Consider the following 24,365-nt stretch of genomic DNA (forward strand, 5'->3'; position numbering starts at 1 on the left):
ATCAATGATAGGTCACTCACCTTAAACTCTTCTTACAGTCAGGGCTCCCAGGAGGAGATATTCGAGTCTCCACTTTGCGGTAAAGAATAATCAATTTCCAGCGTGCTTGTGCTCAGAGTGAGACAGTTGAGAGGGCATAGTAGCTGCTGCCCACTGGTCTCACCAGCACGACAGATAGAGAATTGAGAGGAATTCTTAGAAAATTCTGTGTGCAGCTATCCATGCAGCCAGGATTCTTGTGAGTATTAATTCTGTCGATGTGGTGTTAAATGTTTAGCCTTGTTGTTTTCCAATTGCCTACAGTCCTAAAGGGGAACTTGTATTTCTAGGTAAGATCCAGTTTTGAGCTTCTTGATTTTCCAGGCAGTAGGATAAAGTGCTTGAAGGAGTATAGTAGTGTGGTTACTAAATCAGAGAGTCAGCCCTGTCCTAAGTGAGCCCTTGCCTTGGAAAAGGCTTCTGTCGTCCTCAGCAAGGGAAGGTCATTATAACAGCTAAAATAGACTATTAGCACAGAGTGAATAAATTAAATTAATTGTTATATTTATACCTACCATTCCTATTATTGTATAATTCCTTATAATGTTGTAAGCTGTGACTATGTTATTATTGATAGTGAAATAATCGTATTTATATCAAATAATGTATTTATTTAGTTTCGTGAAAAATAAAATCACTACTTTTTCTTAGTGAAACGTGCACACTTATGCCACAGCCCTCATGTGAAGGTTGAAGGGACAACCTGTGAGAGTTGGTTTCCTTCTTCTATGGAGTCCAGGAATTGAACTCAGGTCATCAGGCTTGGTAGCATGTGTCCTTATCCACTGAGCAATCTGGCCAGCCCCACCCCCACTTACTATTTCTAAAGCTGTTTTAATTATGGACATTTAGAAATGGCTTGGGAAAGTTCTTCCTTCAGTCAGCAAGTGTGTATTCAGTCCTGGCCTTGCACTAGGCTGCTCGCTGATCCAGTGGTGGACAAAAGAGACATTGTCTGTGCTGTCTGGTGTGTTAGGATGAAAACACTATAAATAATAAGTCAGCATTACTTCTAAAACTCATCTGCCCAGGTTCTATGCCTCAAGAGTTTTGTAAAATAATTTAATATTTGAATTTATCAAGCTGAACGCATTTAAATATATATAGATTATATACATAAAAAAAAGTAACTCAATAAAATGTTCTTTTTTTATGTGACTGGCTTTCTTCATCCATAATATAATATGGTGGCACTTTGGATTAGAGGAAGGGGAGATTTTGACTTCATGGTTTTTAAAGAAATACATGATTTAGACAGGGTCTCATGTAGCCCAGGCTGGCCTCAAACTTGCTATGTAGCCAAAGATGATCTGAAACTTCTGACCCTTTTGCCTTCATCTCTAGATTGCTGGAGCTACAGGAGTGGGCTGCTGCACCCAGTTTATGCAGTGCTGGGATTGGAACTCTATAAGAGTGAGCTACTGCACCCAGTTTATGCAGTGCTGGGATTGGAACTCTACAGGAATGAGCTACTGCACCCAGTTTATGCAGTGCTGGGAATGGAGCTGGAACTCTGGGTTTCATAAACTCTACTTAAGCACTTTACCTACTCAACTATCTCTAGCCCTCTAAATTTGCAAACTCTACTTTTCTTGTAACATAATATATAGAGTTAACATGTGCAAAACTCTCCTGGCCATTACTCCTTCCCTGCATTACAGTGTGATTCATGGGTGGTTGGAGGTTTGCTGGTGTTCATCAGTCAATAATAAAAATTGAAAATTTATTGGTAGGAATGTTTTAGGCTGTGGCAAATATGTTTTAGGCAGTGGCAAAATTCTTAGAGATAATGCCTCAGTTGGCTTCTGAAACAGTAAAATGATGTTAGTAGAAAAAAATGAAACCCCAAGAAAGTATAGAAATCAGTACATAGGGTTGTATCAATGATAGTTTCTGCATTTTAGTAAGTGTTACACAAGAAAATGTAACACAAGGAAAAGGCCATTGAGGACTGTGTGGTAACTCAGCTTCCAGAGACTGGAAACACTCTGCAGCCAAGAGTTTTTAGCATCTGCATCTCCAAACGTCTCCTCACTATGACTAGCTTGTAATTGCCCCAAGGAGACAGCGTTATTAATCTCATTCTGCAAAACATATAATTTGTATAGTAAGTCTGTTACAAAATTATGATCATCACAACTCTTATCTAGGTATTTTGGAAGTTAAAGGATGGTTGTCAGATCTGCTCATCTGCCTGGAACTTTTAATGATGTTTTCTTATGTAAGACAGAGACACCTTTCTCTGGTCTTTCCTCACCTGCAAATTTTAACTTCATAGAGTTTTGAGTGTCTCAGAGACTTGGTTTTACTTTCGTAGGTACAGACACAAGTACGCCTTGCAAAAAAAAACTTTGACAAATTGAAGATGGATGTGTGTCAAAAGGTGGATCTTCTTGGAGCAAGCAGATGCAATCTCTTATCTCACATGCTAGCAACGTACCAGGTAACAAAGTGATATCTGTTTTAATGAACAAAGAATTGCCAGAGGCTTAGATAATGGGGAATTCTGTGTTTGAACGCAAAGTATGACCTGGGCATCACAGATTCTGAATGCATCCTCTTCTCTGCTCTTGAAGGTCCTGCAGTTTAAGCAACAATACAGTCAATGTGGGCTGTAAACACAGTGGAATTTTCCATTTTCTTGCACTTGTTTTGTGGGTTCTTTGTGCCTGGAATACCTTTCTTCTTCATCTGTGCCTCTTCCAGAAACTGCTCTGGACCCTGTTAGCACAATACCCTACATGTCTCAGGTTGTGATTATTCAGCACGCTTGGTTTTGTCTCTCTTAATACTAAGATCCTTCAGGGTAGCCCTGTGTCTATCCTCAGTGCCGGTGACTCCAAATATGTGTGAAACACAAGATGCTTGGAGTTGTAGGGATGTGAAAATTGCTATATCCCAATTCTTTTACCTCAAAGAATTCAAAGTTTAGGAAGTAAACTGGAAGCTGTAAGATTTTACTGTATTTCCCAAACCTCTAAAAAAGGTTTTCAAGCAGAAAAAAACTGTTAAGAATGCCAATGAGTGGGCCATGGTGGTACATGCCTTTAATCCTAGCACTCAAGAGGCAGAGGTAAGTGGATCTCTGTGAGTTCAAGGCTACCCTGGTCTAGAAAGCAAGTTCCAGGTCATCCAGGGTCACACCATGTGACTTTGTCTCACCACTACCACCACCACCACCACCACCCCCATTCAGAAAAACAAAAAAGAAAGCCAATGAGACTTTGAGAGGGAGAAATCAATTGTATCATTGGTTTTGGAGAATGTACTGAATGGGACACAGAAGATGGAGAGGTGAGGGTCCCAAGTGGTAGGAGCAACCCAAGCATTGATAGAAACTCAGTTGGATGACACACCAAGGTCTAAGAGAACCATCCATCAGAGAAACAGAGATACAAAGATGAGTGCCAGCAAGTGGAGACCACCTGTAAAGTTACAGATAAGGCCACTTCTCTGAGGACCAGGGTCAGAAGGGGGCATTCAAGACATTAATGACTTTACCGTCTTTCCTTACAGACCACTCTGCTCCACTTTTGGGAAAAAACTTCTCACACCATGGCAGCCATCCATGAAAGCTTCAAAGGTTACCAACCGTATGAATTCACAACGTTAAAGGTATGAAAGCGAGAGAGACCTCTAGCAAATCGGTGAAAAGGAAATTTTGTTTGGATTACAAGGCAAAGCTAAGGCAGTGTCATATTCCCAGAGCCCTACAGTCAGAGAGTGCCTTTCATCATATAGCATGATAATCCATACTTTTCTGACATTGTTGAAGACAAGATTGCTCAAGAACAAGCAACTAATTACTTTTTGTTTAGTTTAGTTTTGTTTTCCCATTATCTGGGATGGAATTCAGGCTTTGTACATGCTAGACAGGTGCTTGACCACTGAGTTACATCCCTACTTTTTAATTATTAAATCTGAATATGCTCATCTGAGAAGATATATTTTTTCCTCCCTTATTTCTAAAATTTATCACTTTATTCTGAAGTTACCTCCAACATAGAATTGGAACTTTCCATAAGACTATAGTAATATTTTCTAATTGAAAGAGCAACATTAAACTCAAGGATCCTTGCCTCAAAGGGGATTTGTGCATACAGTGTCTGATTCTCAGTATTGAAACTGATTTGGAATTATCTTGCCCTAATGGTTACTAGAAATGAATGCACATCAAGATAAGAAAGTGATTTTCATTCCAGAAGGATTTTGAGAATGATGGGCGAGAACAGTGGGCACTTTGTTGCTGGGTTGTATCTTTGAAAGAAAACTATCAGGCAAGAACTAGCAAAAGCAAACCTTGAAATTGCTCACTTCTAATTTGTAAGGCAATTTATAAGGGTCCACCTTGCTAAATGTTGAAAAAACATCTCTTTTTTTTTTTGCCTTAAAATGCATCTTTGATTTTATATGTTTATAAGTCACCTACAAATCTACAAAAATACAGAGGTAGAGACCTTCAAAGACCTTGTGTGAAAGTGAAGGTCTCAAGTGGGACACCAGAGTGTCCACTTGCCCTGAGCTGTGTCCAAGCTGACTCCAGGAAGGACACCTGGCCATGAAGTTGTTCCTCACATCCCCTGCCTTGCTCCGTTGTTGGTATTCACTGACATGCCTCGTGGTGAATGCACCCTAAATACGCAGTTTCACTCTGTCAACTATACACAGTTACCAAGAGAGGCTTTTTATTTCTTATACATCCTGTGTGTCCATCATCCAGCCCAATGTCCCATACACAGTCAGCAAGCAGCCTGTCACACTGGCAATGTGACTGCTGGAAACAGCTGCATTTCTTCTTTGTGATTTACTGATGCTTTCAACAACTTAGGAAGTAGCCCTCCTGACCAAGGCAGATTAAATTAACAACCCAAGCTACCTGCAGTTCTTAGCCTGGCTGAGCAGACTGCAGACTACCCTTCCACGGGACACTTCTGGACCATCATGATTGTTCTGTTGTTGTTGTTATTTCATTTTTCTTTTTATAGCATTAAGGATTGAACCTAGGACCTCATGTGTGCTAGAAAAATACTCTACTGCTAACCTGTATTTCAAGCCCTCATGTTTTAATTTGTGTCCAGTGCCAAAGGTTATCTGTCTTTTGAAACATAAATTGGCCCAGAGACAAATGAAATGGCCCCTACCTCAAATATAATTTTAAAATGTTCATGTTTGAGTTCACTGCATATAAATGACAGTGTGAGCTCATGACGTTGAAGTCGTGCCACAAGCATGGAAGAACGCATGTATGTCCCTGGCTGAGGAAAATATGGCTCTGTGATTTTTGCCATGTTGTTCACGCTATAGAAAGGATCATACTGCTTATGTTAGAATATTTCTGAGCAGTAATTTAGTGAAAGTTTGACAGTCATGATTTAGGACATAATTACAAATATTTTGGGCAGACAGCTTCTATATCCCTTGACCCTCCCTTATAGTTTAAATAATAGTGCACAGCTTATTTATAACATAATCTTGTAGGATAAATACATCTGTTAAAATATAATGGTGCTGCAGTCAAATTAATAGTAAGTATCCAAAAATCCATCAAGTAAGCTGTTCATTCATTAGCATTAGAGAATGATGTCTAGCTAGGCTTTCAGTGGTGACAGAGCTGATAATTATGTGGACTCCCACTGGACATAATAGAATCCTGTTATACACAGGTCATTATTTTTTATAGATAGATGTATTTGTGTATCAAATTGTATGCCATAAAATGTGAAAAGGAAATACATTAATTCCCTATGTGCCCTGTTCAAGTATGATGATACTGTCTGAATATCCAGAACTCTTGTACCAATATCCTTTTAAAATACATGGTTTGTATTTATAAAATTTTTATTTCATCCAATAATTTTTTAAACCTATAGTTTTAGAATGGCATTGTATATTGATAATAGATATTTTGAAATATAAAAAAATGTTTTTACAATTAATTTGTCCTCCAGGTTTACATAGTGAATAGCCCCTTAAATGCCTTTTGGGACTCTGACTGGAAAGAAACATTGTCCTAGGAGAGGCTTGCCAAGCTCTGTTAATGAAAAGCGGGCCATTTGTTGTCTTGCTTCGGGGTGTATTCTGAGTGCGTTGGTAATTGTGACATTGCAGCTGTATTTCCTGACTATTAGTTTTATGCTTGATGAAGGATGATAATTAATGTGTTAAACACTTAGTGTGGCCTGTTTGGGAGGAAGACTTTTTTACAGCAGAAATGTATGGATGCACCTCATGCTCCTGGAACTTCAAACAGACCTTTCCCTAAGAAACATAGAATAGTTCTTTTGTGAAATAAATTCATTATAAAAATGAATCTCTACTGCCTATATTCACAATATTCAAGTGATGATTTTGATCATTTAATGGAAATGCTTACTATTTTTGTCCAGGTCTGATGTGAATATGTTGATTCTTCCTTGGGGAGGGGTTAGAATCATTTCAATCTCAGGATAAGTTTTTAACATTCAATGTTATGGAAAATTCAGCTTTGAAATCTCATCTTAGGAAAGCATAAATCTGGTCATTGTAATGTCTCCAGCTGAAACAGACTGACTCCAAGTGGCTACCAGGAAAAGGCAAACTTCCTCATGCTTCTGCCTTCAAACAACAAACACTTACTGATTCATTAAAACATTATTAACCATGCATATTTTACATGAATTATCATTAATGAATTAATTTTACACTGATTCCAAATCCGGGAACATCTTTTACATGGCAGGAATTATCATGTCCTTGGGACAGGCATAGAATGTTACTTGCTGGATCTGGAAAACGTTGTCCCTTTTCAGGGGGAGCAATTTGGACTCAGAGCTTTAAGCATTTTAAAGAAACTAAATGAAATTCTGTCTCATTAGGAGAGAAGTGCCTGTCTTAAGTTGCCAGCCCTTAGATGTGGTTGTTTACTTTATCCTTCCAGGATATCACTTATACATTTCTCCGTGCATCCCAGGCAGGCGACAGCCAGAGAGGAGTCAAGTGGCTTTTCCCTGGATCATCTATGGCTCCGTTTGCATCAATTGCCATTCCTTCTCTAGCCAGCATTCTGACAGTGGGTGGAGTTGGGCATTTTTATAGGGTTGTTAGGGTAAGGAGTAGGCCTTTTACAACAGAGGGTAAGGAGTGAGCCCTTCACAGTAGTGGACACACACTTCTGAAGGTTACTTGAGGGCCAGCATGTCCCACAGTTTGTATTATGGGACTGTTGAGGTTCCTGCTCATTTGTTTAAGACTGAACCTTAACCTGCACTGACTTTAAACTCATGATCCTCCTACTTCAGCCTCCCAAGTACTGGATTATAGTGTGTATGATTATACCACATCTGTTTCTTTTTTTAATTTTTATTTGAGACAGTGTTTCCCAATGTAGTCCAAGCCGGCCTGAAATGTGTTCTCCTCTTGCTGCACACCTGAGTGCTGGGATGCATCTTTATTTTGGAAGCCATCAAAGTGCTAGTGTTTAACAGAAATGGTCAGGAGCAGAGTAGAACCCTGTGTGACACACTTCATTTCAGTGGCTTTGGGGCGAACGCTGGATTTTTTCCACTTTGCTTTTCACATTTTCAGATAATATGATAAAGTATATAAAAGCACAGCTAGCCAGACCAACTCTGCCAATGCCCAGCTGTGCCAGTGGTGGCGGTGAAGGCAGTAATGATGAGGTGGTAGTGGAGGGGCTGCTGCTGCTGCTGCTGCTGATGATGATGATGATGATGACGATGATGATGCTGAGGGCCGTGGTACAAGTGAGGTGGTAGAAGAGGCTGGGAAAATGAAGACTGTGTTACTGTCGATGTGGGCATTGGATTATAATGGTCGTGACTGTGCTGCTGTTGAGACTTGTGGGCGTGGTGGCGGAGGACGAGGTGACAGTGGTATTGGTGGTGAGGGTGGTAGCAGCAGTGGCTGTGATGGCAGGTGAGATGGCGGGGGTGGAAGTCATAGCAGAGGCCTTCAGCAACATCAGTGCTGATGCCAGAGATGAAGCCAGCCGCCGAGAGCAGCTGGGAGGAGGGTTTGCTGGAGTTGCTAGGTCCAGCAGCCCAGTTTCGGTTATTTTCTTACCGTTTTCATCCCAGACTGGTCACCACCAGGCTCTCGGGCACGGCTGTCAATGGCAGATCTCACCAGACCACAGCGAGGGCTGACCTAGTCCACTCCCTTCCTGCTTTCCACTGGACATCTGGCAGTTTCCATTCCCAAACCTGTCCTTCAACCCCACAGGCCTTGGTCTGCTCTCAGATAATTCCCACCAGGGATGGGAACGCCAGAAAGGCAGGAGGGTGTGCCATGTCTTTAGCCAGGCTAGCTCTCACCAATACAAATTGGATTTGCAACTTGCTCTTGACCTGTGCCAAGATTTACCTCTAAGGAAACCCGAACTGAAAAACTTAACTCCAAACATGTTCAAAAATACCGCTGGAAAGCTGTAGCTGTCTTTCCCTTCCCTCTGGGGTGTGGGTCCCAGCACTGGTGCGCGGAACACCATTCTGGAGACCAAAATACTCTTAGCTTTCAAAAGACAAAAACATCCTTTTCTCAATTTTGTTTTTCTCAAACTCATATGCCTAGCAGCCTCCTTCCACCCACCTCCACATTTCTCAGTTAATCATTTGAGCATTTACCGACAGGCCACATGGCTCTGTAGTTCCTTGCTTTGAAAATAATGCCATAATAGTTTTTATGAAAATTGGGTAAATATCTCTGCAATGCTATTTTAGTTAACAGTCCCAACAAGGCAATTACTCGTGGCGAGCATCCAGAATATCCTTTTATACTCAGAGTCATTACTTTACAGGGTTCCCAGCAATGCTTTTTCCTTTCTTTCTTTTTTCCTTCTTCCTTTTTTTTTCCCAAGCTGTTCCAGGCCAAATCATTGGAAAGAACAAATTTGGAGGCATATCCCAGTTATTGGGGAGGAGGGAATAGATGAGCTGACCAGGGCCACCACTGAAATCCGAGCTGGGCAAGCCAGGCTTTGCCTGTCATTTGCTGTCTCTGCCTTCTGGTGATTGGCATTATTTCTCCCTGGCAGCTGGTCACTCAGGCTCTTCTCACAACAGGGTGGGGCTTCTCCTGCCCCCACCTTAATTCTTCCCTAACTTCTCTTTGAAGGAAAAAAAAAAGCACACCCCCAACTGTAATGAGAGTTATTCTGTACCAGACGGTTTGCTATGAACTAATGTCTAGGAGAGTTTTCATATAATATGTGTGAGTCTTAAATGTACCTAGGTTGAGGTTGCAATTAATAGCACTGTTAGTTCAGCATTACCTTATAGAAAATGCCTGTGTTTTAGTTAACCCTCAAATTACCTTCAGAACACTTGGTAAGTTCAGTCTTATTCCCATGTTTCAAATGAAACTGGAGCTCAGAGACAGCTAGTAATGTGCTCAAGTCTCTGTGCATATGCTGTATGTAGATCTGGGAACAGAAAAGTTGAGGCTTTTACCACCCTGCTATGAATTGCTTCCCACAGGCACTTCTGGCTGTGGAGCAGGTGAGCAAGAGAAAGCAGAAATGCTACCTTTAAGAAGTACAGCCGTAACTTCCAATTAAAAATAATACTTTGAAGTTTTCTCTTGTAGATGAAAACAATAATTTATGTTGCAGCCCCTCAAATGCCTGGGAATGTGTGGCTCCTCTTTAAGAAAGTGGAATTTTCTTTCCCTTCCATGTCCTCAGCACTTCTCATTAAAGGGCAAGTTGAGTAAATGTCCTTGACGTGGTTCTTTGAGACCTTTTCTTAAATAGTGCAATTTTAAAGACAAATTCAGATATAGCTTCTAGTTGTCTTGTGGCTGAATGGCCTGACGCCCATTACTTCACCTCTCTGAGTCTCCACTTCCATGCCAGGAAACCAGCGAAGCTTGTGAGGCTCTCTGAAGTCTGAGAGTGTGAACTCGGGGTGTAGAACCTGCCACAGGATGGTCACTGAACCCACAGGCTCCCTCTACATCCTTCAGAGTCCTGACAAGAATGGTTTGGTGCTCTGCATTCTCTCAGTTTAGCCTTCTAATGCTCCCTAAAATTGTATACATTATCTCCATGTTCTGGTGGGTAAACTGAGGCCTGAGAATGGTGAGAAACGTGTTCATGTCAAAGCACTGCTTGGTTTATTTCCAAAGACCACCTCTTTCCAGCACACTGTGATGCCTTCCCACTACCAATTTCCCATGTTACTTTCAAGTATAAGATTATATATCTTATGATGATGATCTCCCCTCTAATTTTACTTTGCTCTGTTGCTCTACAATTCACTTCCCAATTATCTCTAGTACTAGATTAGTCGTATTCCTTATATGGTGTCATTTGTACATAGTGGGGGAAGTGTGTGGTGGAGAAGAGGGGAACATATGTTCCAAATGTCCATGAGTAGCGTGGCTGGTACACATCATGTCCTCTGCTTTTTATGTCTCATGTGTTACTAATTATATAAACACAAACATACACACACCCAACTGAATGCAGCATCTTTTGACCATGCAAAACTATTTTCAGTGCTTTTGTTTCCTTTTTTTGACAATGATTTGGCACCTTCCTCTGTGTGCAGTATAATTAATGGAAAGTCGCATAAGAAAATAAAGTGTCTAATTAAGGACTGCAGGAAACGTTACTCCATTGTGTAAGCTGGGCTTCCATTTGGGTTATTAGAACTGGCTGCTGGCCTTTTGTCTCAGGAATTTGTTTTGTTGGGTAGTTTTGCTTTCTTTCAGATGAATGTTGCTGTTGCTTTTATTTTCCTAATACAGGAAGTAGTAATTCTCTTTATTATATTAAGCTGTTTCCTTTTTAAGACACATTTGCAAGCTGGGTCTGCACATTTCCTTTGTCACGCCGATCTTATATATTGTGCATGTGCTTCCTGAAGCTATTTGTGCATCGATGGAAACTATTAGCCTGTTGTGGTAGCCTGACCAGGGAAAGGTTACTTGGTCTGAAAACACCCTTTCTTCCACAGAGAGCCTTCCAGTGAAGGGGATGACGCTGTGCACTGCTAACATGCAGTGATCTCCACAGACAGTTTGAGTGAAGAACTGAGAGGGTTGAGGTTTAGAAGCAGAATGCTTTGGAGTTTTCATTTCTGGCCACGGACTCGAATGTGGCTTCCATTGGCCAGCAGTTGGAAATAGTTCTGTCTGATGGCCTTCTCTTCACACACAGCCCCCAGACCTCTCCTGTTCATTTTGCCTGAGCACATGTTCATGTCATTCAGAAAATGCTGTCACTCCAGATTTCTGAAGAGGCTGTAGGGTCAAGTGGTTTTTGTTTTGTTTTTTTATCTAAATTGTGGACTTCAAAATAATCTGAAAAATTCATTTCCAACATCCCTAACCCCTAATTCCCGCAACTACTTACTCACTCCCTGTGGTCCCCAGTTCCTTCATCCTGCAGAATGATGTGCACGCAACAGTCACACAGGAAACTAATTTTTAGGTGGGATTGGGCCATGAGCCTTCAAACTTTCTTTTAGAGTCTTTTTATCTCAGCACATGCCATCTTTCCTAAGAAACAAGCTTCGTGTGGCATTCTGCTTTTTATCTTTTTGATTTCACTTTGTTTGATCTACAAGTCTTACTTTGGACTTGCCCATTGACAATGTTCTAAAATTGGTCATGCTGGTGAATGTACAACTCTGTGGATGTATTGTAAATCTTTGACTTACAACTTTAGAGATATTTGAATTCTGTGGCATGTGAATTGAATCTCAGATAAGCTGATGCGTGTGAACACAATATTCTCCTTCATTCAAAATTCTCAAAGCAAATAAATAAGCTAATGTAATGTGCTTACTATTAATTTTCCTTGTGGTTTTATAGGCCTTTTCATAGTATTCCCCTGAACCTTTAAATTTCTTAGCTAAAGAGATCTAATTTTTAAAGTTGGCATTATATACATTAACTTTTCAACCAACAAGTACATATTTAGCACTTCCCAAGCTGCAGAAACGAAATTATCATAGGGACAATAATAATGTAGGAAGAGAAGAGCAATTGTCACAGGAGTTATTAATAGTAAATTAAAGTAGCAATTGGAAGTGCGGCCATTCTGTTGGGAAAGCACAATAGGGTCTTAAGTGTGACTGTGGTGACAGGGAGCCAACCATTGAGGCCCTGCTAAGGGCCAACGGGGGAAGGGCTGGAAAAGAAGCCATGAGTGGTTTACATTACAATGGGATTGTCGGAGAGCTGCTCAAGTGTGGTCAGGAGGGGAGGTGGGCTGGAGACAGAAGGCATGATAACCATGGAACTGTCAAGGGCATCTTGGGGTTTTAGACAAGGGCTGTGGCAGCTAGACGCAGCCCACTGAAGCAGACATGTCCATGGGCTGCCCAATGTTGATTGACAAAAAGGAAACACAATGAGAAGATAATTGAGCGAACCAGGAGGCCTGGACAAGTGTCATAGGATCTGAAAGTGAGTCCTGGGAGCCATCAGAACGTTGGCTGAAAATGCTTCTGCCTTCACTCTGATCAGAGCTGAACCATTCTGTGGAGAATAAAGCTTCTGTTAGAGTGTGTGTGTGTGTGTGTGTGTGTGTGTGTGTTGCCCTGATTGGCAACTGCATTGAAAAAAGAAAGCCCTTGACATCTGATGAACTCCAGCTTTTGTTTACACGTTTCTAACACACATGCACACCTCCACATTTTTGCACTGCTTTTACTGGATGTTTTAGTGATAAATTGTCTAGAGCACGGTCCAGATCTATTGTGCCACTTGTTCTAATCCTGTCCTTTGTAGCATCCCCCACATAGTCCAGGCTGCAGCCAGGGACCATGGATTGTATGTAGTTGTCATACGTTAGAGAAACAGCACAAAAGTTTTTGGGAACAAAGGAGGCAAAATGGCCAACGTGGACAAGCTGAGTAAGGGAATGTTCTCCCTGTGAGGCACGACTGGCCACATTATAGGGTCTCCGAAGACTTTTACCCTTGCCAATTACATCACAGCCCCAGTGGCCTCTTTACATGGAGCAAGCTGCTCTTACCTTTGGGTCTTTGTGTTCAAGCTTCTCTTCTCACCGAGTTGTACTTGACTGGTTTCTTCTTCCCATTTCACTCTCAGCTGAGATTCCACCTCCAAGAGAGGACATCTCATCCACTGAAATAATGATCTGATGGTTTTCTGTCTCCCTGTTTAAATGATCTGCTTGGACACATCACTTGCTGACAGTTTTTCTTTTCACTGGTATCCAAAATATCCCAAACAGCATCTTACACATGGTAGCCACTCAAAAACTATTAGTTGGATGAATGTACCAATTTAATATCCAGAGGCAGGGAGTCATTAAAGATAATGGCAATGCTGCACAGACAGGCTTTATGCAATAAAATGCTTTAGAACTTAAATCAAGGGACATAGACTCAATGAAGAGACCTTGGGTTGGCAAGGTATAGACACTGGCTGCCAAGCTTGACAGCGTGAGTTTGATTCCTGGGACGTGTGTGGTGGAAGGAGAGAACTGCTTCTGCACGTTGTCCTCTGCCCTACACACATGCACCTTGGCACACCCCCAACCCCCACATACAGTAAGTGTTTAAAGAGAAACCTTGATCGCACATTAGAATACTGCTGAGTGAATGCACACTCATCTACTTTAATTTAATATTAAATGTTCACGGCATGAAAAATAGTCTATATTTCCAACTCTAATCTATTTTTGTACACAAATTAGGTTGGAGAAGAAGGTACATAATATCTGTAAAAAGGCATTCCATAATCAGACTGTCAACGCCACTTGGCAGGAGAAGGATGTTTTCAAATCTGGAGTGCCCGGTGAAACTGTGTGGACAGTAGTCGTAATTGATTTCGGCTTTGAAAGGATTTGGGATTTCTGAGAGTGAACAAGTAGGAAGAACAAAGATAGGGTGGGAACAATGAGCACACGGGACTCTGAGGAGGGTTCTAACTGAATAGAAAGTGCGTGAGTGCAGAAGCAACAGGATCGAGTGAAGGTAGCATCGAGTTTTAAGATTACTTAAAATCAAGCAGAGAGAGGTTTTTAGATTAGGCATGGAGAAAAATAAGGAACTATTATACAGTCTTAAGAACAAGGGTAGTATGATGACATGGGTATTTTAGGAAAATTACTCAAGTGTGGGGGGTGAAACTAGCCTGGCAGTTGGGGGTGTAACTCCAGTATCCATCTGGTGTCCGGGGCAGACTCCAAAGTCAGCCTCAGCTATGCTGTGCCTGGACACAGCCTTAGAGCGCCTTCACCCAGGCCTCCAGTCAGCCATCACTAATCGATCCGCATTGGCCCCGAAGCCTGCCTGCCCCCCTCTGTGTGCCAGAGTGGAGAATGGAACACAGGAAGGACAGTAGAGAGGCGGGGAGGCCAGGGGATGAGAACCTGGACTTCAATAGTTCTGAGAATATAAAGATAACTATCTTGAGATATTCCTTTTGTGTTGGTAGGTTTGTGTTTTAATCAGGGCCCAAAATAGAAGTCATTTTGTGTCCGTCATTATTCACTGTTAAGGAAACGTTTGCTTTCGCTTTCTGGGTCTCTGCTACTGGTGTGCAGTTTGTAGGAACTTGCTTCTTGAAAACAAAAACAAAAACTTCCTTTAAATATTTAATAAACCTTTAAAACAGTAACTTTAGCAGATGATGTGCCAACCAAAACAAAAAAGAAAAAAGAAAAGACTACTGCCTGTTTTTAATCTACAAAGACTTGGGGAGACACCTGCTCTGTCCTTCCGTGGGAGTTAGCTGTCTGAATATTTAAGATGCTATTTTGGTTTTTTCTTTAAAAAAATAGATTTTTGTTATCTGCTATTTTTAAAGATGCTTTTTAAATTGCAAAATAGCAAACAAAAATAAAAATAAAATGCAGTTGTCTCAGCTCGGGTGGCTGAGGGAAGCCTCTGCCGTGTCAGAGTGTGGGCTTCAGGCACAACAGAGCGTTTATCTTAGCTGCACGCCGAGGTTGGAACGGAAAGTTCACAATGACCAAAAGGTCTTTTCTGAGTAACTTATCCCCAAGGTGAACACATAAATGTGGCGGCAAATCAACCCTCCCTTGTAAGCTGTAATCATTGAATCTGTCTGAGAACATTGTTGCTTCACCATGGAAAACTTGACCTGTGTCCACTCGAGCGGGACAAGCTCTGCAGACCTCTGGCCCCGGGTGTGGTTATGGGCACTGATGGCAGTGTGACTGTTTTTACTGATGACTCTTTTGTAACGTTCTTTTCTTTTCCTTTTTTCCCCTCTCTTTCCTTCTACCTGTGACTTATGATCAAGAGCTTACAAGACCCCATGAAGAAGCTAGTTGAGAAAGAAGGGAAGAAGAGCACACGGAGGGAGAGCCTGGAGGCTGTGGCCCAGGAGCCGAGGCAGTAAGTCCCCCATCTTTTCATCCTGACATACATACAGGTGAGGGGAGCGCAGTCCTCATAGCCAAGCCTAGGTGAGGCCACCAACACACAGGGGTCACCGTGTCCTCATCATCCTTCCGCCTTGTGAGGAGTTTACAGTCTGGGAAAGACAGGTGTCCCCACACTGCCAGCCCCGTGTCCTCTCTGCCTTGTGCTTCTGACCCTATCTGTTAAATCAACACTCACAAGATATCCTAGACAGGAATCCCCCCACCTTGTCTCTGTAGAAGGCTATGGCTTATGAAATTGCTTAGCCATGCGTGTAGTCTAGAAATGTGTGGGGTTGTGGCCTTTTCCCCTCACTGCTCGGGCTTTCTGCTCTCGTCTCTGAAGCAGAGAAGAGCCCAGAGTGCAGGAAGTGACTCCGCTCTCCCCGTTGCTCACCTGCCATCATTTAGAAACACGAATGTGGGTTTGCAGTGCAAATGGCACATGGTTCCTGACCTGACCCAGGGAGAAGGAACCTTGAATGTGTGGCATTGTCTGCAGAGATGGACAGCCTGTGGAATGCAGTTGCTCTGGACTGGCTGGCCCAGGATAGTGCACGAACCATCATTCCCCCATTCTATTCCTTGTCTCCACACCTCCAAAATTTAGATGTCAGCTTTAAGGTTAGACAGGCTGACGATTTTACTATAGTTCTAAGAAAGGTTGGGATATGTGTTTAGTCCTATAGTAGAAATATTTGCTCCCAACATCAACCCCTTTTTAATTTGAAGGAAAATTTCTCTGGTACAGAACACAGACAAGTTTTCATAGTTGAACAGACTGTAGGTTGTGATGTGGATCTGCACATTTGCCTCCTGGCAAGGGGCATCTAGTGACCGCCTGGCTCGTGCTGCCTGCCGCCACGGTGTAGGCTCTCTCTGTGGAACCCCTTCTCACACTGATCCTCCATGTATTCAGTTTAGCCGTGTCCACATTGTGTAGAGGATGGACTGTGGCTGGGGGGGGGGTAAGGTACCACAGTGAACCCCATTAGAGGCCACACCGGAGTAAGTTCCACACCACCTTCCTTTTATCATGGAAGTGACTGCAACCCACATAGACCATTAGTCTTTACCCAGGAGAGAACTGCACAGGACTTTCTTGATGTGTTCACTAATTCAGGTTTCTCAAGTGTCTTAGTACTTCTCTGAGAGCTCCAAAAGCATGCCTGTAGAAGTAACCGACTTATTCAATAAGAAACACAGAACCAATGCAAAGAAGAAAGCCAAGAGGTCAGAGCTAAGAGCTAAAAACCTTACCCTTCCTCTCACAGTGGTCCTACCTCTCCGAAAGAGACCTGATCCCTGTGTGTTTGTCTTTATAAAGACTTTCTGTTCTGCCTTCTCATTGGTTGTAAACCCAGCCACATGACCTCCTAGTCACTGCCTGTCTGTACAGACCTCCAGGTCTTCTATGGTTGGTATTGAGATTAAAGGCGTGTGTCTCCAATGCTGGCTGTATCCTTGAACACACAGAGATCTACCTAGCTCTGCCTGCCAAGTGCTGGGATTAAAGGCGTGCACCACCACTGCCCAGTTTCTACTATGGTTTACTAATAGCTCTGACCCCCGGACAACTTTATTTATTAACATATAAATCACATTTTAGTACAAATAAAATATCACCATACATACCAGTCGCTATTTAAGTGACAGTGAAAAGTGAAAGATTAGAAGGAATTTTGTTCAGAAATAGCAGATAAAAGCCAGGAAGCACCAAAGGAGTGTGAGGGTGAAGAAGGGTCTGTCTGTAAAGTCATGGGAGGAGCTTCCTCTGATGGGCAAACCAAGTGTGCCTCTGGGTTTGGGAGGGACCCTGCCCTCAACCTTCTGTGTAGTTTAGCATCTCCCTTAACACCAGGAATCGGGATTAACCATTGCCTAGCCATCTCTTTCTATAGCTTTGCGTGGTGATAACTATGTGAGTGCATTGCAATTATCCCTAACTGGCCAGCAAGATGTTTACAGAGTATGTGCCTTTTGGTGAAGCCATACTCAGGGATGAAGATGCTGTAGGATGTTACAAACAGTGAGCAGCGCTATTTCTTCCTCAGAAAAGAGATGCCATACAAATGACCCCCCTCTCTGTGTCTCCTTCTCTCTTCCTGTGCCCCGTCATGTGTGGGGGTGGGGTGTGTTGTCAGTGAAGGAATGGAGGTTGTACTGAAAGAATGTAGCTCTACCATAAACATAAACTTGCAGAACTGTGTAACCCAGCTTTCTTTTTATTTTAAGATTAATTTCTTTGGAGGATGAGAACCAGCACAAAGAATCGTCTACTTGTAAGAGTAAGTTTTCATTTCCATTTAAATTGCTTCAGAGACCCTGAATTAATGCACAACAGACAACTTGTTTCTCTTTTTGGTAAATTACCTCCTGGTGGTTTTCTTTTCCATCTTAAGAAAAGACTATATTAATTTGCTTCCTGTAGTCTCAGATATTAATGCTGTCAGCCCTTTAGCAGTACCAAGATATGTCATGTAGTTGGAACCAGAAACTGCCATCTTGCGTGACTTCAGCACCCTCCACGTGGTGGGACATGGCAGACAGCTGCCCCTTTCCAGGGGACAGGGTTTCTGAACTGCTCTGAGTAGTCAGCCCTAGCTCCAGGTCTTAGTGTAACCTTAGTATCACATGCAGGGTGTGGTCAGTGGGGATTGGTGGGTGGGCGTTCCTCATTGCTGGAGACAGGAGAGCTCAGACTTTGCCCTCCCAAGTGAATGCTCGGGCCGCATTAAGGAGTGGCGCCAGCTTCCTCAAGGTAAACTGAAGCCTACCTTGAGAGGTGGCACTCTGATGTGGCATTCTGCTGTCTCTGGCTCCTGCACTGCTGCCAGATTTTCTCTTGGCTCCTTACCATAAAGGTACAGAGTATGGTAAACTATATTAAAACCAATATGTAACAATGCTGAACCCTTCACCAGGAGTTAAGATCTTCACAGATGGAAAAGTGATTTACATTATACAGGTAACTAAAGATGTTATGTCGATAACAAAATTCACCCAACCTTCTGTTCAGACAGGCCCCCCCTGGGGACACACTCCCATCTTCCCTGCCTTGAGAGAGGCCAGGGAAGCCTGCCCAGGAAAGGAGACCTGTGAAGCAAGGCCTAAAACTTTCCTTCTGCTCCATTCTCCTTCATCCTGGCTCTTCTTCCTACTTTTCCAACCACTTGCTGCACCCACACACCTGACCCCACCCTACCCCCTCCGCCTTTACTCTCTCCTTCTCTGTTTCCAATCTGCCTTCAGTAGAAAATAGGAAATAAGAAAAAAACAAACAAACAAACGAACAGGTAGGTGTGGTGGTACAGGCCTCTAATCCATCCGTGCTTGGGAGGCGGAGACAAGGGCATTGGAAGGAAACTAAAGGTCATTTTCAGATGTTTTTACCTCAGAGGTGTTTTCTAACTCCACCTCAGTGCCCCACATAGCACGAAGCTCCACCAGAAAATGTTACACACCCACACAGCCGGACCTTCCTGGAATGAGGCTCCCAGTCAACAGGGGAAGCAGATAGTAGCAACTGCTCCCATCTCCAGCTGTAATGATGCTGGTCAGAACTACCTAAGCGAAGGCCAGCATTCTGGGTGTGCGTTACAGAGGCCTCACGTAATTGAGGGAATCGGGGGACAAGCTAAAGCCGTTTGCTATTGTAAGACTAGTCAAAGAAAAAGAAACAGCCTGGGCAAAGGAAAGAGCCAGGGAGAACAAGGCAACGCCAGAAAAGCGGCACTCTAGAGTCTGAGGAGAAGTAAGCAGTGGAGAGGCTAGGCCTGATTTTGTGGCTCTGGAAGAGCTATCTCTGTTGATCCAGGCCTCCAGCTTCAGTGCCCTCTGTGAACCTATGGCATGAACCATCAATATTGTATGGAAATCAAGGTCATAGAGTAGAACATATTTAGTTCTTCAGAAAAATGTAAACTCCGCTTTATTATATTCATATAAAAGTTTCAAATCTTTATAACTTATGTAGATTTGTACAGTATGTGACTATAGAGAAGAAAATGCAGCTTTTCTCTTTCCTTATATAATTTAGTTGGGTGTGATATTTGCATATTTGGAGATTGTGAATCCCTTATGATGAAGTGGCACTGCCCTTCATTCGGGGACCTATAGAAGGTCTGATGAGCATAGGAACAAACTGAGTTTGAGGCTGTCCTGTCACGTGTGTACGCATGCGTGTATAACCATGCTTGAGTGCTTATTGTAAGCCATTGTTAGTTCACGCCATGACTGAGTTCAAGGCACAGAGGTTTCCCATGTACCTTTGCCCCCACGTACGGTACTTTTTACTATCAACATTCTATACCAGCGTGGTGTTTGTATAACCAACAAGCCTAAATAGTTAACACCCTTATCACCCAAAGTCCACAGTTGATATAGTGCTCACTTTTAGTGTTCTGTTATAAATCTGAAACGGTTCGTTTTTTCCATTAAAGTGCCATATAAAATATCACCTGCTTCCCTGCTCTCTGTCTCTCCCTCTCACCTCCTCACCCACCAAGCATGCCCTTCGCATCCACTGGCCTTTTTACTGTCTCTGCAGGTTTCCCCAGAATTAGAGAATACAGGGTTTTCAGACTTCAAAAAAAAAAAAAGATTCTTTATTGAGAATTCAATATTCCTTTTTTCATTTTAGCCAAACCCATATGGTTAAAATTTGTTAATGATACCTAGTAGTAGTCAATTACTTAAGTCATTCATTTTTCCATGGGTGGAAAAAAGAACAGTATAGTAGAGTATTGTATGGGTTTTCTGTCAAACAAAACAGAGATTCTTTGGAAATGTGGACATTAATTAAATAAATTAATTACACAAAATTAAAATTCCAAATTTAAATTCATTCAGAGCCAGCCGCTGAAGTAAAAGGTAAACTGAGGACCACTGCTTCACATGAGAAAGTTTAGATCATTCACTCTTTGCAAACGGTACATTTCCCTCACACACGGTATATAAACATACATGTACCACTGTGGGCGGCTCCTAACCAACTGCATATGTTGTGTTTCAGCTGAAGATGGACAAGGTATTTTGTCATCTGTAGACACAAGCTCTGCACATGATGCATGCTCAGGTAATCGAAAGACAGACTTTCCAGTTTTAATCATTTACTCAAACTCCTTACAAAATGGAATTAACTGATAATTCATTTTCTTTTGCTTCTCATAAGGACCAATAGATGAACTACTAGATGTGAAACCTGAAGAAGGTAAGATTTATATAGTCTTTGAAGTTTATAATTTGATTAAATTTTTAAGTTCTCTTTTTGTCAGTGCAAGAAAATTCAATAGTTATCATATTTCTTTTTCTTTTTTTTTTCTTTTTCTTTTTTTTTTTGGTTTTTGGAGACAGAGTTTCTTTGTGTCACTTTGGTGCCTGTCCCGGATCTCGCTCTGTAGACCAGACTGGCCTTGAACTCACAGAGATCTGCCTGATACTGCTTCTTGAGTGCTGGGATTAAAGGTGTGGGCCACCACCGCCTGGCCTCTTCTGATTTTTTTTTTGAATAGTTATCTTTTTAATAGCTTTACAGTCATAAACAAAAAATTTTAGGTGACAGCCATTATAGATTACCTTACCTATGCTCAAGCAATATGTAATATGTATGTTATTATTATTTAATTAGATGATGTTTTTAAAGCTGATTATGACGAAGGTACTGTGCTGTAACAGAAAAACTAACTTTCTAAACGAGACGTGTGGACTTTGAATTTTGATCCTCCCATCAGTGACCTTAAGTAATTTGCTTGATATTCAAACTCTGTAAGCCTCAGTTGTTCTTGCCTGTAAAATGGAACCAAATACAGTAGCCTTACCAGGTAACTGTCAGGAATGGAACTCAGGTATGAAAAGGCTATTTTGTGGTTTCTGATGCAGGGATACTCTTGGAATGATGGCTTATTGAGAAAGTGGGACTAGGAGTGTTCTCTTGAAGGTGTAAAATGCTGTATGCTGGTTGAACCTTAGTAAACCAAGTCCACCAGACTTAGAAATCCTATGCTGACTACTAAACAGCTACCTGAAAGAGAATTCAGGAGTCTGTATTTAGATGATACTTCTGGTACTGAGTGATCTAAGGAAACTGAGTAGTTTCCATGTGACCCTAGCCTTTGCTTTTCATCCAAACAAAAGTTTCCTTTTAATGATTTACCAAGAGTCCAAAATGACCCCAAGACTCTGAGCCAAATATCAGAGTATCCCTTGACCTGGAGATTGGCATTCTGCCCTGATCATAGAGGTTTCTTACAGCATACAACTGACCCAAACCATCCAGTGGACCTCAGTTAACCAGAGCATGAGTCAACTCAGTCTGAGCTTGACCTGTTAGACTGTGAGTTATTGTGAGAGATGCCTGAGAGAAACAGTTTAAAGGAAGAATGGTTTATCTTGGCTCACGGTTCCAGCCTATGCTCTGCTGGCTTTTTAACTCTGTGGTAAGGCAGAAGCATCATGGAGGAAGGGCATGGTGGAAAAAAGCTGCTCACCTCATAGAGGTCAAAAGCATAGAAACAGGAAGGCACCGCACCAAGATACGCCCCCAGACAGCCACTTCCTCCAGCTCCGTCCTTCCAGGCTTCCATCACCTCCCAATTGTCTACTTCAAATTTGAGTCTATCCATGGGTCAACTTGATTAGGGCAAAGTCTATGTGGTCTAGTTTTCTCAGAATCACAGATACTCCTAGAGGTGTGCTTAATAGTCTCCTAAGTAGTCTCAATCCCGTCAAGTTAAAACTCAAGATTAACCATCAAGGTGAATCCACAGAGTACTAGAGAAAAAAAAATCTCTCAGAGATATAAAGTCACCACAACTTTGCCACGAACTTCCCAGGGCTTGGGAATATAGACCCAAAGGTGGAAGTCTTTGCCTCATTAATGTCTTACCGAAGGTGTCATACCATGCAATAATTCACCAAAATGATGTGAGATTAGTAAACCAGAAACTATAACAAGTAATGAAATGAATGAGTGAACAGTGAGTATGGATTGCCATACACAGCCCCCATTTTTGCAAGGACCTTACCCCTCTGGTTTAAGAATAAACATTTTAATGGAATAAAAAATATCCTTTACAAATTATTTTGGAGTACTGAAATATTTTAATCTTACCAAAATGGCATGAGAATAATACAACAAGCCCTAAGTATTTACCACCCAGTTTCAACGACAACATTTAATAAATGTATTCATAATCATATGCATGCTCCACCATATCTTATTTTGATGGATTGGTATTCCTCCCAAACACAGCATCTTGTTTATATGGCTTTTTCTTTGTTTATAACTCTATTTAATTTTATTATTTTAGTAGACTTGATTTTTGAATCAGTAGTATATTCACATTAGTACATGAGGTAATAGAATGTTATATTTTAAAAACTCACCCCCATTTCTGTACCTGGCCCACACTCCATCTTGACAACAAAGTGCCCCTCCTAAGCCTCCCATCCTTCTAAAGCTTTTGTACTGAGACATAGAAAATAGGAGTCCATATGCTTTCTTCCTTCCCCCTTTGTAAGGGGTAAAAAAAGATGTGGAGCTTTATATAAAGATTTTTTTAAAAAATTGATAGACTGCTACAACCTTAGCCCCAAAGTCAGCATTTCCTCATAGAATTAGAGCAGAAAGCTGCTGCTTGCAATAACGTGCTGGCTTTCATAGGCTTCCTCATATGCCAGGACTCATTGGATGAAGATTGACATCTATTTATTGAAAGCAAGTTTCATGCCCCATTGCTTTTAGTTCTAAAGATGAAGCTGGATGTGCTCTTCCCTAATACAAATACCAGTTCTCAGGCAGAAAGAGGAGTCACCGGTCTTCCTCAGTCAAATGCAATGTCACGTAAGCCACCCGGTCCCTTCATCACTGCTGTCCCACAGAGTCCTTCAGTGGGGCTGAGGGATGCTCTCCACTGTTTGCCTCTTCTGTGTTTTCTTCCCTCTGGGTGGTATCGGCTCTGAAACCACAACCACAAGTATAAAGATGCTCTCAATGCACGGAGGGCTTGTGGCGACCGAAGGAAAGAAAGGATGCCTGCTGTTCTGTTCACTTCAAAATGCATGTCCTTTAGAACCACCCCCAGGCCCAAGGTCTGAAGTACAGTGCTGATTATAGTATGCAACACATTAGATGTGAAGAAATAAAAAGCACTTAGTCCAAGGACAGCGAATTTTATAAGACTTGGGAGCTCTCGCTCTGCTTTCTTCTACTAAATGATAAAGTAATAGAAAATCAATTCTTGACCACACAGCATAAAAATATTTTAGTAAAAAATTAGTGACATTCTGACATTCTTGAAAGTGGATCTGAAGTCACCATATACCACACACGACATGTGGCCTTCATTCATGAATTATAGCATGTAGAAATCTTTGTGTTCTTCAAGGTGGACCCCCCCCCCCCAGATAACATACTGCTGAACAAAAAAGATGCAGTATAAAGCAGATGAAAATTTGATGAGTTAAACTTCCCTAAATCTTATCACTAAGCTTTTACCTAAAGCACAAGGTCTAGGCCAATCAAAAAACAAAACAAAACTAGTGTCCTCATTACAAAAACGGGTTTGTCGTCTTCCTCTGTCACTGCTGTGTTTCTATATCTGGCCAGGTAGAATGACGACAGTCCGTTCAGCAGCTAGCTGAGGTCTAGGTGAGAACCTTTAGCCCATAGCAATCATGTGTTATCCAGTGGTGCCCAGCTTCTCCTGAGTCACCAAGCTGCTACCTGCAGTCATCCTTATAGTCATAGGAGAGAGCTGATTGCTCTGCCTGAGGACATCCAATGACCAAGTGCTAAATTCCTGATCTTCTCTCATTAACACTCCTCCTCCTCCTCTCTTCCTATCAGTATTCCGGGACATGCTGGTGACCTGGGTCAGCCCATGAAATAATCATATACTTTTTCTTTACAGTGATGGGAAGACCTCATCCTTTACACATTAGACAATCGCTCTACCACTGA

General features: G+C 41.9%; 1 protein-coding gene across 14 annotated transcripts in view; it reads left to right on the forward strand.

Moving 5' to 3' along the window:
* Ica1 (islet cell autoantigen 1) overlaps positions 1-24,365 on the forward strand; it is a 141,603-nt gene that overhangs the window by 98,710 nt on the left and 18,528 nt on the right. For all 14 annotated transcript variants that reach the window (XM_076566204.1, XM_016005440.3, XM_042272799.2 and 11 more), the window contains exons 7-12: positions 2,357-2,482; positions 3,556-3,654; positions 15,283-15,377; positions 17,639-17,691; positions 20,418-20,480; positions 20,577-20,615. In XM_076566204.1, the coding sequence (XP_076422319.1) occupies positions 2,357-2,482; positions 3,556-3,654; positions 15,283-15,377; positions 17,639-17,691; positions 20,418-20,480; positions 20,577-20,615 (475 nt within the window). The remainder of the gene's footprint in view (positions 1-2,356; positions 2,483-3,555; positions 3,655-15,282; positions 15,378-17,638; positions 17,692-20,417; positions 20,481-20,576; positions 20,616-24,365) is intronic.

This window comes from Peromyscus maniculatus, chromosome 3, assembly GCF_049852395.1.
Source record: "Peromyscus maniculatus bairdii isolate BWxNUB_F1_BW_parent chromosome 3, HU_Pman_BW_mat_3.1, whole genome shotgun sequence".
Taxonomy (NCBI): Eukaryota; Metazoa; Chordata; class Mammalia; order Rodentia; family Cricetidae; genus Peromyscus; species Peromyscus maniculatus.